Source organism: Zootoca vivipara, chromosome 1 (genome assembly GCF_965207765.1).
Source record: "Zootoca vivipara chromosome 1, rZooViv2.hap1.1, whole genome shotgun sequence".
Lineage (NCBI taxonomy): Eukaryota > Metazoa > Chordata > Lepidosauria > Squamata > Lacertidae > Zootoca > Zootoca vivipara.
This window is the reverse complement of record NC_142582.1, coordinates 4,703,578-4,716,981: the sequence shown is the minus strand read 5'-3', so window position 1 is coordinate 4,716,981 and position 13,404 is coordinate 4,703,578. Positions and strand designations below refer to the sequence as shown.

At 41.5% G+C, this 13,404-nt stretch overlaps 1 protein-coding gene across 3 annotated transcripts in view; it reads left to right on the top strand.

The window, feature by feature from the left end:
• Nucleotides 1-13,404, top strand: part of SPAG16 (sperm associated antigen 16) — a 403,304-nt gene that overhangs the window by 47,552 nt on the left and 342,348 nt on the right. For all 3 annotated transcript variants that reach the window (XM_088667222.1, XM_035138897.3, XM_088667194.1), the window contains one exon: nucleotides 1,597-1,751. In XM_088667222.1, coding sequence (XP_088523348.1) covers nucleotides 1,597-1,751 — 155 coding nt within the window. The remainder of the gene's footprint in view (nucleotides 1-1,596; nucleotides 1,752-13,404) is intronic.

The window sequence follows — 13,404 nt, the reverse complement described above, 5'->3', positions numbered from 1 at the left end:
GAAAAGTAAATTTCCTGATTAACAGAAACATTAGAAATCGTAGCCAGCAAAGAATCAAATAGGTTATCCTACGGATATATATTAAAAGTCAGAAAAATAAATAATATTTAAAATAATCAAGAAATTAATGGTACAGCTGGATTTACAGCAACTTTCATCAGCCTCATGTGCAGGGCTTTTTTCAGCCGGAACTCACTGGAACTCAGTTCTGGCACCTCTCAAGTGGGCACCATTGTCATCAATATGGAACAAGGGAGGTGTTCATGGTGAATTTCAGCACCTCTTTTTCTAGAAAAATAAGTACTGCTCATTATTCCAGCAGTTGTAACCTTCAAACTTAACAGTTCTGTTGAATTTCACACAAGGAAATTGACAGGAATTATGATGCTGACCTTAAGCGTTAAGATGGTATTAAAATGGCAAAAGCAGTTCAGTGGCAGACACTGACCACCAGAGAAGGCATCTTGGGGACTCTTGATGGAAAGCTCAATTAATATGTTGACCCAGCTGTTTAAAAAGATGAATGCCATGTTAGGGAGCATTAGGAAAGGGAAATTTGTGGTGCAGCTGCACTTGGAATAGTGTGTACAGTTCTGGTACCTACATCTCAAAAAGGATATTGTAAAGCTGGGAAAACAGCAAAGTGATAAAGTGACTGGTACAACTCACCTGTGAGGGAACAGTACATTGTTTGAGGCTTTTTATATTAGAAAAAAAAGCATAAAACCTGCATTTGAATGCTGTTTCAAATGGGTTTGTAATATTATGTTACATTGTATTATCTATCTACGGTAGTACCACTTCAAGTAATAAATAAATAAAAAGTATGCATGGTATGAAGATTTTGTAGTGTTTTATATGGTAGCATTTTTCTTAGTAGCGCATTTGTACTGTTGTGAACTGCCCATGGAATCAGTGATGTAGGGCAACACAGAAGGATCTGGTCCATATTAGTTCCCTTTTGATATTGTAAATGTGAATGTTGCATCATCTTTCATGTGAAAGGCAATGGCCCCAATGCAGATAGTCCATTTTGTGCTCTTTTTTAGTCAGAGCTTTTTCTGTCATTCTCAAATTGCTATCCAGCTTTTCAACTGGAGAGAATATAATGAGACACTTGTGACTTGTGGTTGTGGAGTTGTACGTACAGATATGCTTTCATAATTTGCATTTTTAGAGCTTTGCTAAATAAAAAAACAAAAAAGATTCTAATGTTGTGACTGCAGTCCTCTTCTCCCAAATACTGTTGATTTTCAAACAATATGGATTCTTCTGCTCTGTGGTTCTTCAGGCTCTGCATAATGGTGCCCACATTGACACTAGTAGTGCCATCTTCTGGGTGTGTACAGATCAGTTGCCAGGAATGTTCGAAAGAGTTTATTTAGTATGGATGAGGGCCAATGAGCTATCTGTTCCATTTGAGATTCCAGTTTAGATTGCCAATCCTTGTTGTATTGGATTGAAATCACAAACAAGTTGGGCAAATTAATCAGGGATTAATTTGTTTTATAGTAGAACAAATTTATGCATGCTTAATTTCTACCAAAAATGATTTCTTTAAAAAAAATAATAAACTAAACTGCTTTTATTTTATAGCCGGCCGTAAGAGTGAAAGAGAAGATGGATTACAGGGACCTTCCCAGAAAGCTCTCAAAGAAGCCAAGGAACAAAAAGTAAATACCGGTACTGGTGTTAATCCTTATGACTCAGCCAAAGATCCAACAAAACAGATGGGCAAGAGATATCCAAAGGTATGCAAATTCTCATTTTGCCTATTTTTGTAGAATTTGGCCTCATGTTCAGTGTTTTAATATTGTTACAAAAAGTATTGGGTTCTTGTAACAGCAAACACCACCATGATTAACCACATCACTGTTTGCTGCAAGATTCTGTAGCTTCCTACAGCCTATCCCTCTTTGTATTCCAGAAGCCAGTTGGTGACTCCTGTGTAGCATCAGTGCTGTTGGTATAAACTGGTTCTGGATCCTGAGGCTTACAGCTGAGAAATACTGGCTCTTCTAATTTTTTTCTATGTGGACAGAGGATGGTTCAGAAGTGTTAAAGGGGGGCAGCTATACAGTGGAACCTCAAACGCTTCAGAAATTGAACGTTTTGGCTTTCTGATGCCAACAACCCGGAAGTGAATGCTTCCATTTTCGAACGTGCCTCCGAAGTTGACCGGCTTCTGAGGCGCGTTTCTCATTTTTTTTCAATGGATTTTGCCAACTGGAAATTGTGCCCTGGTTGTTGCACGTTTCGGAAGTCAAACGGTCTTCCAGAATGGATTACGTTCAGCAACCAAGGTTCCACTGTATGAGAAAGTTGCTAGGGGGCACCTTGAGGATAATGGAGTAAAGGTACAGACAACTCCTCAATTGTGTGGGGGTTGCATTCTGGGTCATCGTGCACATCGGCAGAGCGGGCAGAGCCCACTCCACCCCATTTCGCCCCCTCCCCATTCAGCCCCCTTCTAGGGCCAAAAGCAGTGTGTGTTGGCAGTTGTGCGCAAATTGAGCGTGCACAAAATGGCTGCTGCCTGTATTATATTTGGGTAAGGAGAACTTGAAAAATGTATTTCTGTTCATGAAATAGTCACAATCCAGTCCAACGTAAAGCACATTCTATTGATTTCAAGTCCTGTTCACCCTGTAAGTAACACTGTCTCATCCACATTCTAACCAGCCGAGCTATCCAGGCCAAGGCACACCTTTTATGTTTCTCCTGCCAGGAAGATGTTCAAGTTCCCATTCCATGTTTTTCTGAAGCTTTATCTGTTTCCTTTCTGTTACAACAAAAGTTGTGTGTATGGAATAAGCGGTATTCTGTTAGTACAACCCCAACCCAGGAATTTCCTTTTCTGTGCTTAATATTGTCCTTTTTGGCTTTTCCCTCCGGCTTACGTTCATGGTTATATTAGTTGTGTTAGGAAGATGTGTTCCTCCTTTTGCTTGTTGCGTCAGGTGGATACTTTCTCAACCCCCTTCATATTTTGAAAGGCCTGTATGTGGGGGTTGCCATAGCTGCCAAGTCTCCCGTATTCCCTGGGAAACCCCCGTTTTCCCAGCCGTTTCCCGCTGGCAGCCCAGATTTTTAAAAACCCCGTAAATCCCCCGGCCCCAGGAGGCTCCTTCTGTGCATGTTTGGAGTCTCTGGACATGCGGAGAAGCGATTTCTGGTGCTGCAACCATTTTGGAAATGGGCAGAGCATGCGTAGAAGCAACTTCCGGTGTTGGTCTGCCCAGTTCCAAAATGGCCGCAGCGCGACTTCCGGTTCCGCGCAGCTGCCGATCCTGGATTTTTCAATCTGGAAGTTAGGACCTATGTGAACTGCATAGCCCTGTCATGCCTGCGAGGCACACCCCTTCCTGCCACATATGAAGAGTTGTACTATCTTGGCTGGTTTGGGGGTGGGTCTTAATGGAACATTTAGCCATGCTAGGGTCTTCTTCACTGTCTGAGGTTTTTGGGGAACAGAAGTCAGACTTGAGGGAAATAGATCTGCTTCAGATCAGTTTTACCTTAGCGTTTTGTATTCTAAGTGGCATAGGCCTCAAAATCAGAAGAGCTCTCACATTAAGCATCTGTCTTGGTTGCCAGATGAGCCATGCCCGTCTGAGCTCAGAATTCTTTAATCCTAAATGTATGTCTTTTGATGTCCATTTATTCAATTTGCACTGTAATGTCATCTCAGGATATTTCTGACTGCAAGATCTATGATGTAATTTTTACTAAAGATGCCAGGCTGAACTCTGAATATATGAAGAATGATGTCCTCGGTTTGGTATTTTAAAATTAAATTGAACCATAAGAGGGTTGTTTATCTGCGGGAATTAACTTTCCTGTGAGATGCATGTTTACTTAGCTCAGATATACCCAGACATACCCCTGCCCATAGGTGCCATCTAGGGTGTGTCGGGGGGGGCAAGGGCCCCCTCCCCCAAAATCTGCAGTGGCTGTGCATGCACACCGCATAACATGCTCACATTAATTCCACAGCACGTCGCACAGCATGTTGACATTACACACTTTACACAGCGCTGGCCCCCTCAATCTCGTTTGTCCCTGCCTAGGACCAGCTCCAGCACTTTCAACTGTCCGAACATCTCCTGCTGCTTGAAACAATCCCACCCTTTCTCTCTTGGCATCTTTGGAACACCTCCTAGTTCAGCCTTTCCCAACCTAGTGCCCTCCAGATGTTTGGAGTATGACCATTTGCCATACTTCCTGGGGCTGGTGGGAGTTGAAGTCTAAAACATCTGTTGAATATCAGGTTGGGGAAACTGCCCTATTACCAGGACCCTGTGACTAACCAAAGTATGTGTAACTGAAATAACAGCATTACTTCTGCATTACTACTAAACTACTTCTGCCTCCATTTTCATTTTCTTCCTCTACTGTTTCCAGTGTCTGTTTTTTCAAGTTCCTTGGGGAAAGAACTTCTCATACCATTTTGGGGGGTGAAGCATAGCTGATGGGTCATTACCTAGAACCAAGGCCCACTGAAATTGTGGCTTGCTGCTAGACAGTTAATAGTTAGCTGGTAAATTAGTCACAATTTTTGGACCTCTATGTGATATTGTAGTTAACGATGATAATTGTTAATACTTATTTCCATTTTAATGCCTCTTTTTATAAGTTATTCATGAATGGTTTTCCACCACTGAAGTGTGATTCAAATACCAAGTAGGAACGCCAAAGCCTTAAGCCTAACTGAAAGGGCTCAGGTGCTCATTTATGGCAGTATTTATTTTAGAAGTTAATAATTCTATCCTGAATTATGGATTTTCCTCCTAAATCTTTTTCACAATATTTAAACAAAGCTCTGCATATGTAAATATATCCAAAAGAAATAAAATCAGCATTAGCATTTACCGTAGTTTTTCCTGATGCTGAATCACACTAATATGCCACAAGTAAATTGGACTTATGTAATATTACTTTTTCTGATACCTAGTGTTATTTACATTGTATTTTTTAAACATCGTTTGACTTCTGGGAGTATAAAATTGAATCTTAATTGTTTTCATATTGTGCTGAAACTATATGAGCAAGAAGATGCCAAGTCTACATGCCAACTGGTTTATGAATTAATAATTAGCAGGATTAGTATGCTTCATAGTCAACCCTTGGAATGCATATTTGGTGTCTTAAAAATAATTTGTCACTTTCCTCAGTTGGTTTTCCTTCTGACAAGATTGTAGATACTTATTTCTTGTCTATTGATTCACAACAGGTTCTAGTTCTCCAGTGCGCTGTGTTCTGACCACAGTTTAACAACATACTGCACTTGTGCCTCTACAGCAGGCATCCCCAAACTTCGGCCCTCCAGATGTTTTGGACTACAATTCCCATCATCCCTGACCACTGGTTCTCTTAGCTAGGGATCATGGGAGTTGTAGGCCAAAACATCTGGAGGGCCGCAGTTTGGGGATGCCTGCTCTACAGGTTTAAGAGGTGACCTCACAGATTTTAGGGGGATTAGCAATGGGTGTGGTTCCTTTGTTAACTAGCAGCTTTCATTACTAAATCCTTATCCTTTTACTACAAAAGCCAGTGTGTAAGTGTTGGGTATTTGAATTTGGTCCATAACAATGCAAGTGCTTAGTTTTATTTTAGCAGAACATGCTGCTTTTGCTGGCCCATAGTGATCCTATACATATCTACTCAGAAGTAAACTCATTTGAGTTCAGTAGGACTTATTGTCATGTATATTTGTATAGGATTGCTGCCTTGAAATTATATCTGCTTCCACCACTTCATTCAATTTTGAAATGTTACTAATTATTGTATACATTGCGAAATGCTCCTTCGTGTTTATTTGAAATAGAATTTGAAAAAGAATACTATACTCAACATCAAGTACTAAGAGAATTTGAAATGTATTCCTGAAATAATTAGTGAGTGTTTTAAAGGATTGTAGATAAATGACTAGTAAATGTTTCTATATTTTATTCACAATAATTCTATGTCTGGTACTTCAGCAGCCATCCTTTCATTTTTAATTTTCTCACAAAAAAGGTTGAGAGTTATCATCTCCAAAAACCTCACTTTGGAATGCTGGATTCAAATTACTGAGTCCCAACTGTTGTTCCTGCAATCTTATTCCTAGATGCTCCTTTGTTTCTGAATTACAGCATGGAAATATGCTGAGCAAGGTGAGATAGTTCATGCTGCAGCTTTTGTCTTCCCCCTACATTGGGATTTAGTGTTAATCTGATTCCTGAGAAAGGGTCCTGGGTTCAGCAAAAGCCTGTACCCAAGTCCCTAAAAGGCTATTGCAGATCAATACCTCCTTAAAACTTCAGTTGGCACTTGTAGCAGCTGTTAGCTTGATTCCCTGCTTCTACTTTCTCCAAAGTAGAGAAAGTACTTTTCAAGCAGTAGAGCCAGTGTAACACAAAACAAATCTTCACTTTCTAGCAGGACGCCCCTCAATATTGCACAGCCTGTGACAGGCCCTGTCAGGCATAAATGCAGCCACAGTGGACCATGCTGGGTGTCCTCCCGCTGCATGACATCACACACATGTGCCAGGCTCCCCAAAGTTGGGGAGAACCCGGTGCGTGAGCTGCCTGGGCATGCCCTGATGCTGTCCAGAGTGGACTGGCTCGATGTAAGTGTTTGCTTTTCAGACTAAGGGCTTATTCATACTTCTCTGCCCCCTTCATTGCTGCCCCAGGGAAGATCACTCTATAGTGCTCAGAGGAGTTCAGAGATGTTTTTCTTAAAAAAAAAATAAGTACCCTTGTTTCTCAACACACACACACACACACACACACACACACACAGGCCAGCACAAAGTAAGAGTACCTACATACAGAAGTTGTTGTTGTTGTTTGTTGTTTAGTCATTTAGTTGTGTCCGACTCTTCGTGACCCCATGGACCAGAGCACGCCAGGCACTCCTATCTTCCACTGCCTCCCGCAGCTTGGTCAAACTCATGTTGGTAGCTTCGAGAACACTGTCCAACCATCTCGTCCTCTGTCATCCCCTTCTCCTTATGCCCTCAATCTTTCCCAACATCAGGGTCTTTTCCAGGGAGTCTTCTCTTCTCATGAGGTGGCCAAAGTATTGGAGCCTCAGCTTCACGATCTGTCCTTCCAGTGAGCACTCAGGGCTGATTTCCTTAAGAATGGATAGGTTTGATCTTCTTGCAGTCCATGGGACTCTCAAGTGTCTCCTCCAGCACCATAATTCAAAAGCATCAATTCTTCAGCGATCAGCCTTCTTTATGGTCCAGCTCTCACTTCCATACATCACTACTGGGAAAACCATAGCTTTACCTATACGGACCTTTGTCGGCATGGTGATGTCTCTGCTTTTTAAGATGTTGTCTAGGTTTGTCATTGCTTTTCTCCCAAGAAGCAGGGGTCTTTTAATTTCGTGACTGCTGTCACCATCTGCAGTGATCATGGAGCCCAAGAAAGTAAAATCTCTGACTGCCTCCATTTCTTCCCCTTCTATTTGCCAGGAGGTGATGGGACCAGTGGCCATGATCTTGGTTTTTTGTATGTTGAGCTTCAGACCATATTTTGCGCTCTCCTCTTTTACCCTCATTAAAAGGTTCTTTAATTCCTCCCTACTTTCTGCCATCAAGGTTGTGTCATCTGCATATCTGAGGTTGTTGATATTTCTTCCGGCAATCTTAATTCCAGTTTGAGATTCATCCAGTCCAGCCTTTCGCATGATGAATTGTGCATATAAGTTAAAGCAGGGAGACGATATACAGCCTTGTCGTACTCCTTCCCCAATTTTGAACCAACCAGTTGTTCCATATCCAGTTCTAAGTGTAACTTCTTGTCCCACATAGAGATTTCTCAGGAGACAGATGAGGTGATCAGGCACTCCCATTTCTTTAAGAACTTGCCATAGTTTGCTGTGGTCGACACAGTCAAAGGCTTTTGCATAGTCAATGAAGCAGAAGTAGATGTTTTTCTGGAACTCTCTAGCTTTCTCCATAATCCAGCGCATGTTTGCTATAGTGCTTTGCTATTGAAGGTTTCTTCCTTCCTTTCTAAATTCTGTTTTAAGGCATTGTCTTGAACCTACTATAAGCCACAATGGGTCACAACAGCACTTTGTAAGGAGACTATCCTGTCACATTTATTATTTCTTGTGGATGAAAACTTCAGCTTTTGTTAGTAGGCTTTCCCCCTCAAAGTCCGCAAAGGAAAACATCTTTGTAGACCCATAAAGCATTTCTGCAGCACCTGTAAACAAATTGTAGCCATGAAGTAATAGAGGACAAATTGAGACTGTCTCCTGTGATTTGAAACTGTTGCAAGCAATTTCCCCAGGTTTCCCTAGGTTAACAAGTAAAGAGAACAATAAACAAATAGTGTGTGTGTGTGTGTGTGTGTGAAATCCACATGTTCTGATACTTTAAAAAAACATTCACGTCGTATGAGTGCTTACTTGTTTGCATAAGAATTTTTTATGCATACCTGTCGTCCTTCAAACAGGACTAAAACTCCACATTTTCTCTATAGAGGTCTTCAGTTCTTAACATTGAATGTCTTCATTTATTATTTTAGCAGTTTAGCAGTTACACAAACAGCAACAGCAGATCTGGATGCTTCTGCTATTTAAAGGTGTCTCCTTGCATGCATTTAGCCCAAGGGGATGGCTCAGCTTGTCTTTTGCGGGCACACACACTAAACCCTGTCTGTGGTGCCTTAGAAGGCCAGAGTATGGGTTCAAATTGGCCACAACTTTATTGAGCCTCAAAAGTGGGGAACTTGACATAGGCCTTGGCAGGTAACCCCCTCATCCCGTCTGGCTGGGGATATGCAGGCTGAGGAGGTGCAGTGGGAGGGGACTGTAAAGCACAAACTTACACAGCATGCCCTTCCACTAACCTTTTGACCTGCCCTTTTCTTTTGACCTGCCCTTTTTATGCAGACCTTAGACAAAAACTTAAGGACTCACTCCTATGCCAACTTAGCCCTGTAGCCAGAGAAAGAAAGGTTTTGTTTTTACTGAATAATGTTACTGAAACAACAGCCTCCTTAGTGGCCAAATTTCTTTTTTTGGCCCTTAAGCGTCGTAAGGTTAAAATTGACAGTGCCGACATGGGTCTAAATGTATAGCCTAATTTATTGTTGGTTTAAGTTTTAAGTTTTTAGATGTCTAGATGTTAAATGTCTAGATGTTTTAAATTTTGTATGGATATCTTTATTTCTGACTGATTGTCGAATAAAATTGAATTGAATTGAATTGAATCATTCAAATAGTGTGTGTGTGTGCTGCGTCATGTGATCAATTATGTGGGGCAGGGCTTACCTGGGCCCCCAAATATTTTATTCAAGTTGGTACTCCTGGTGCTCACTCTAATGTGTGATTTATTTTAGAAACTAACCTTGATTAAATTTAGACCTCTTAAGTGAAACTGAGAATGTATTAATATTATCTTCCCCTAGTCATTGCATGGGGTTCAACTGCCATGGTTATTTCAATACTAATCACTTAGTTGCATTTCCCCACATATTTTAATGGCTCTTTATTTGAATTGAAGCCTTTCCTTCCACATTCATGCTGAGAATAGCTGTATTATTTTGTGCGGGACATTTAGGAGCTACTGAGTCAATGGCCATGGTCAGTTTTTAGCTATGCCATTGAATGAGCAGCTATTGACATCGCTGGGCAAGTGCCCCAACTAGACAAATTTGGAACCATAGTTCCAGTTGAATCCATAATTCTCCAGAGAATGCTGAAGTCTTCCAGTACAATAGGTTTGAAGGTTCTCAGCACCAAATTTCAGCTGTTGGTTTAGTCAGAGCTTATCCAGGCTTCCTTTTGTGCCGTGTTTCTAGGCATAGGTCAGCACTTTAAAGCTCTGTATCCAAGTGGGTTGTTATTTTGCCCTGGAGCTTTCCCTGCAAAAACTTGCTCTTTACTGCTGAATTAGCGCAAACAGCAATCTGCGAAAACCCCAAATTGTCGTTTATTCTGATTTAGCGTTAAAGAGTGGGTTTTCCTGTGGAAAGTGGCGGGGCAAAAAAAGGGGGGGCAAAGCGGTCAGAAATGGAGTTTTAGAACACAAGCCTATGCCTAGAAAGCCCGGGGCAAAAGGTACGTGTGGACGAGCCCTCAGAGAAAATGTTATTTCCAACAGATTCCTTTTGGGGAATTGGAAACAACTTTCTTTCCATGTCGTTATCCCCTCTCTTCCTTTTTCCCTGCCCCACTGCACACACTCTAAATCTTAACTGAGAGCTAATCAAGGAAGAATAGGGTATCATTCAGACACTGCTTTCAGGTAGCAGAAAGAACCTCATTTCTGTCAAGACTGCAAGTTTAGAAGAGATTATTGTGAGTGCACCAAAATAACAAATCTTTTGTGTAAGTTTGTGGCACTTTTTAGAGTACAATTCATTTTTAACTCACATGCCATCTGCTGTAGCCCCCATAAATAATTTATCCCCCTGTCTAGAGATTTTAGAGTGAGTTACAGCTCTTGAATAACAATTTGCACTTAGGATAGCCACAAAAGCATATGGTATTACATTTTGTTGTATAGAGGCCAGGTGGTAATAAACTGATTTTATTCTTCTTCAGCTTTTTCTGCACCAGGAAATGGATTCACAGTAAAACAAAATGAGTGCACCAACTCTTTGTGATATTATAGTTGCAAACTTTTTGGGAAGGTATTAAAAAACTCTGAAAGAAGTGCAAGCACAGGCACATTTCAACAGGGTTTCTGGATTTGTCTTGTGTGTGTGTTTGTGTGATGGTTGGAGGTCAAGGTGGTTCAGTATTAAACTGAAATTTAAATTCAAAAGGATCTCACCTGAAAAGAAACAATTCATGAATACAGTAGAATTATTGGGAAACTAGAAACAGTGTTCTGGGCTTAGCCTGTTCACTCCCAAATTCATCCATGCATCTTCCCCCGGCCCTAGTCACATCTGCACCATACATTTAAAGCACATGGTTTCTCCGAAAGAATCCTGGGAACTGTAGTTTGTTAGAGGTACTGGGAATTGTAGCTCTATGAGGGTGTACTACAATTCAGAGGGTTATTTAGAGGAAGCCATGAGCTTAAATGTATGGTGTGGATATATGATCTCTCCACTTAAATTAGCTCTTTACTCCATGCAGCTTTGGTACCTTCCCACTGTAGCAAATTTCTGCTACAGCAAGCTGGATAATTGTATTTCTGTGAGAAATGAGTTTAAGAATTGCCCAGCATTTTTTGTTTGGCACCCCAGACAGAGGCTCAGGGAAATATTGTCCTTTTGCCTCTAGTGGCACACCTCAGCTAACAGCTTTGCAGGTTTCTGAAGGATATTAAAATGTAGTTGTCCCAAGAATGCTTTTGAGACTCTCTGGTATGGGGCCAGGCATGCAGCTCAGTGTTCAACTGGGAAAGGAAGTTTAAAATGAAACCAGTCATTACTGCAGATGTGTTTGGATATAAACAAGAACTCGGGATGACAAACAGGACGGGGATCATTATTGACGCAGGGTCCCATGGAATGTGGTTTCCTTTCTTTCTAAAAATATTTCTGGGAGCCAATCAGTCTCAGCTCTCAATCCTGCAATAATCAACTGCTGTTAATTGGCTCACTGAATTGTTACTAGGGTAATTCCTTCACCTACCCCTAATACTGGTTGGGATTCAGACTGCTGGCTATGTGAGGACATTATTGTTTGTCTGTTCCTACTTCAAAACATCTTCATGAGAAATGGAAGGTCCACATTCTTATATATTAGCTGTATTTTGTTGATATTTGTGTCTTATCAGGCCACTCTTATACAAAAACCAGTAGCCCAGGAGATATCTCTGATACAATTACCAGCAAATCATTAATTGTTTATAAATGTGTTTACTAGTTTATTTTGGTACTAATAAATGAACACTTCTTATAATTTTATTGAGACCATTAGGACGAACATAGAAACTTACACTTAGTGTTAATATGTTTCATCTGTCTCAAGAACCCTTTTAAAGACTCATTAATATTTCTGTTACAAGAAAAAAAATAGGAAGGTTTTGAAAAGGCTTCAAGAAGTGGTGCAGTTAAAATTTCATTTTAGTGCATAGTGAGCCCATTGGAAAAATGTGTGTGCGTGATGAACACACACTAAACAATCTAGTGTTTGCTTACATTTTCTCATGAAATATATTTAGTTTTTAAAATAAATGTAAGTTGGAAGCTAAACTCCACCGATGTCAACAGTAGCATCTCCACTCATGCATAAGGACTGCTACCAATTCTTTACACACACACACACTCAGTATAGTTCCCAGGCCCGTCTTAACCACATCCAGCACCATGGCGCAAAGGTCCCTCCGACGCCCCCTCCCTTCCCAAAATTTAGCCTGGGGCGGAGGGCGCCGTTGGGGATGGAGGGAAACGAAGACAGAAACCGCCACCGCCACAGGGGCTGGAAGATGGCAGTTGGGATGGGGAGCAGGGCCATCTTAAGCATGCTCGGCGCCCTGGCGCGCCAGATCCCACGTAGGGGGGCTGCCGCGGGCGCAGCTGCACTGCGCCACCCAGCGTGCCATAGGGCCAGCCCTGGGCCAGGGGGCACTGCCTGCCACCTGTTGTGACGCCCCTGCCGCTGAACAGTGGAGGCGCGCCTGGGGCAGCCTCAGCCGCGCCTCTCAGTGGGAGCGGGCCTAGAGCCGGCCCTGATAGTTCCTGATATACTCCAAAAAGTCTCTTGGGAGAGTTAAGGTACTCTTAAGTGGTATATGATGTGGCATGAGGAATGACAGTTTCAGAATAGTATTTTATTTATTTAACATAAGTTACATGCTGCTTAATCACAGTGTAAAATAAACATAAAAAATACCAATTAAATCAGATGTTAAAAACAAGTGGACTATCAAATATAAGTAAAATCCATGATGGGTGGGTCTACACACACACACACACACACACACACACACACATGTTGAAGTACATGCCATAATTACATGTCTGAGTAAGTTTGGTCAACTAGAACATGTTTAGGCAGTCTAAGTAATACAGCAAAGGTGCCGCCCTAACATTGACAGGGAAACAAGTCACGGAGTGATTGATTTTGCATTACAACAAAATTACTCACAAAGGAGGAGGATAGGGACTTAGGTGCCAGCTGTGTGACCTCCTAGGCACCTCACCAGGTCTAGGTTCCAGCAGCCTTCACTGCTGCCCTCTTACTGAAATATTAGCCTTGCCTCCTAATGGCATCTCAGGTAGTACTTCTGTTCGTAATGCTGAAGAAGGATGGCAACATCTGCTCAATTTTACATCTTGGAGGTGGTAATTACCAAGAACTAAACTGTTCAGGATAGTTTATTTGACCAACATCCTCCTCTTCATATATACACTTCAGTTGTGTCATATATGCGTTGTTTGGCATATTTGTGAAGCTAAATGATGCTTATTCCCATGTTTCTGTTCAACCTCA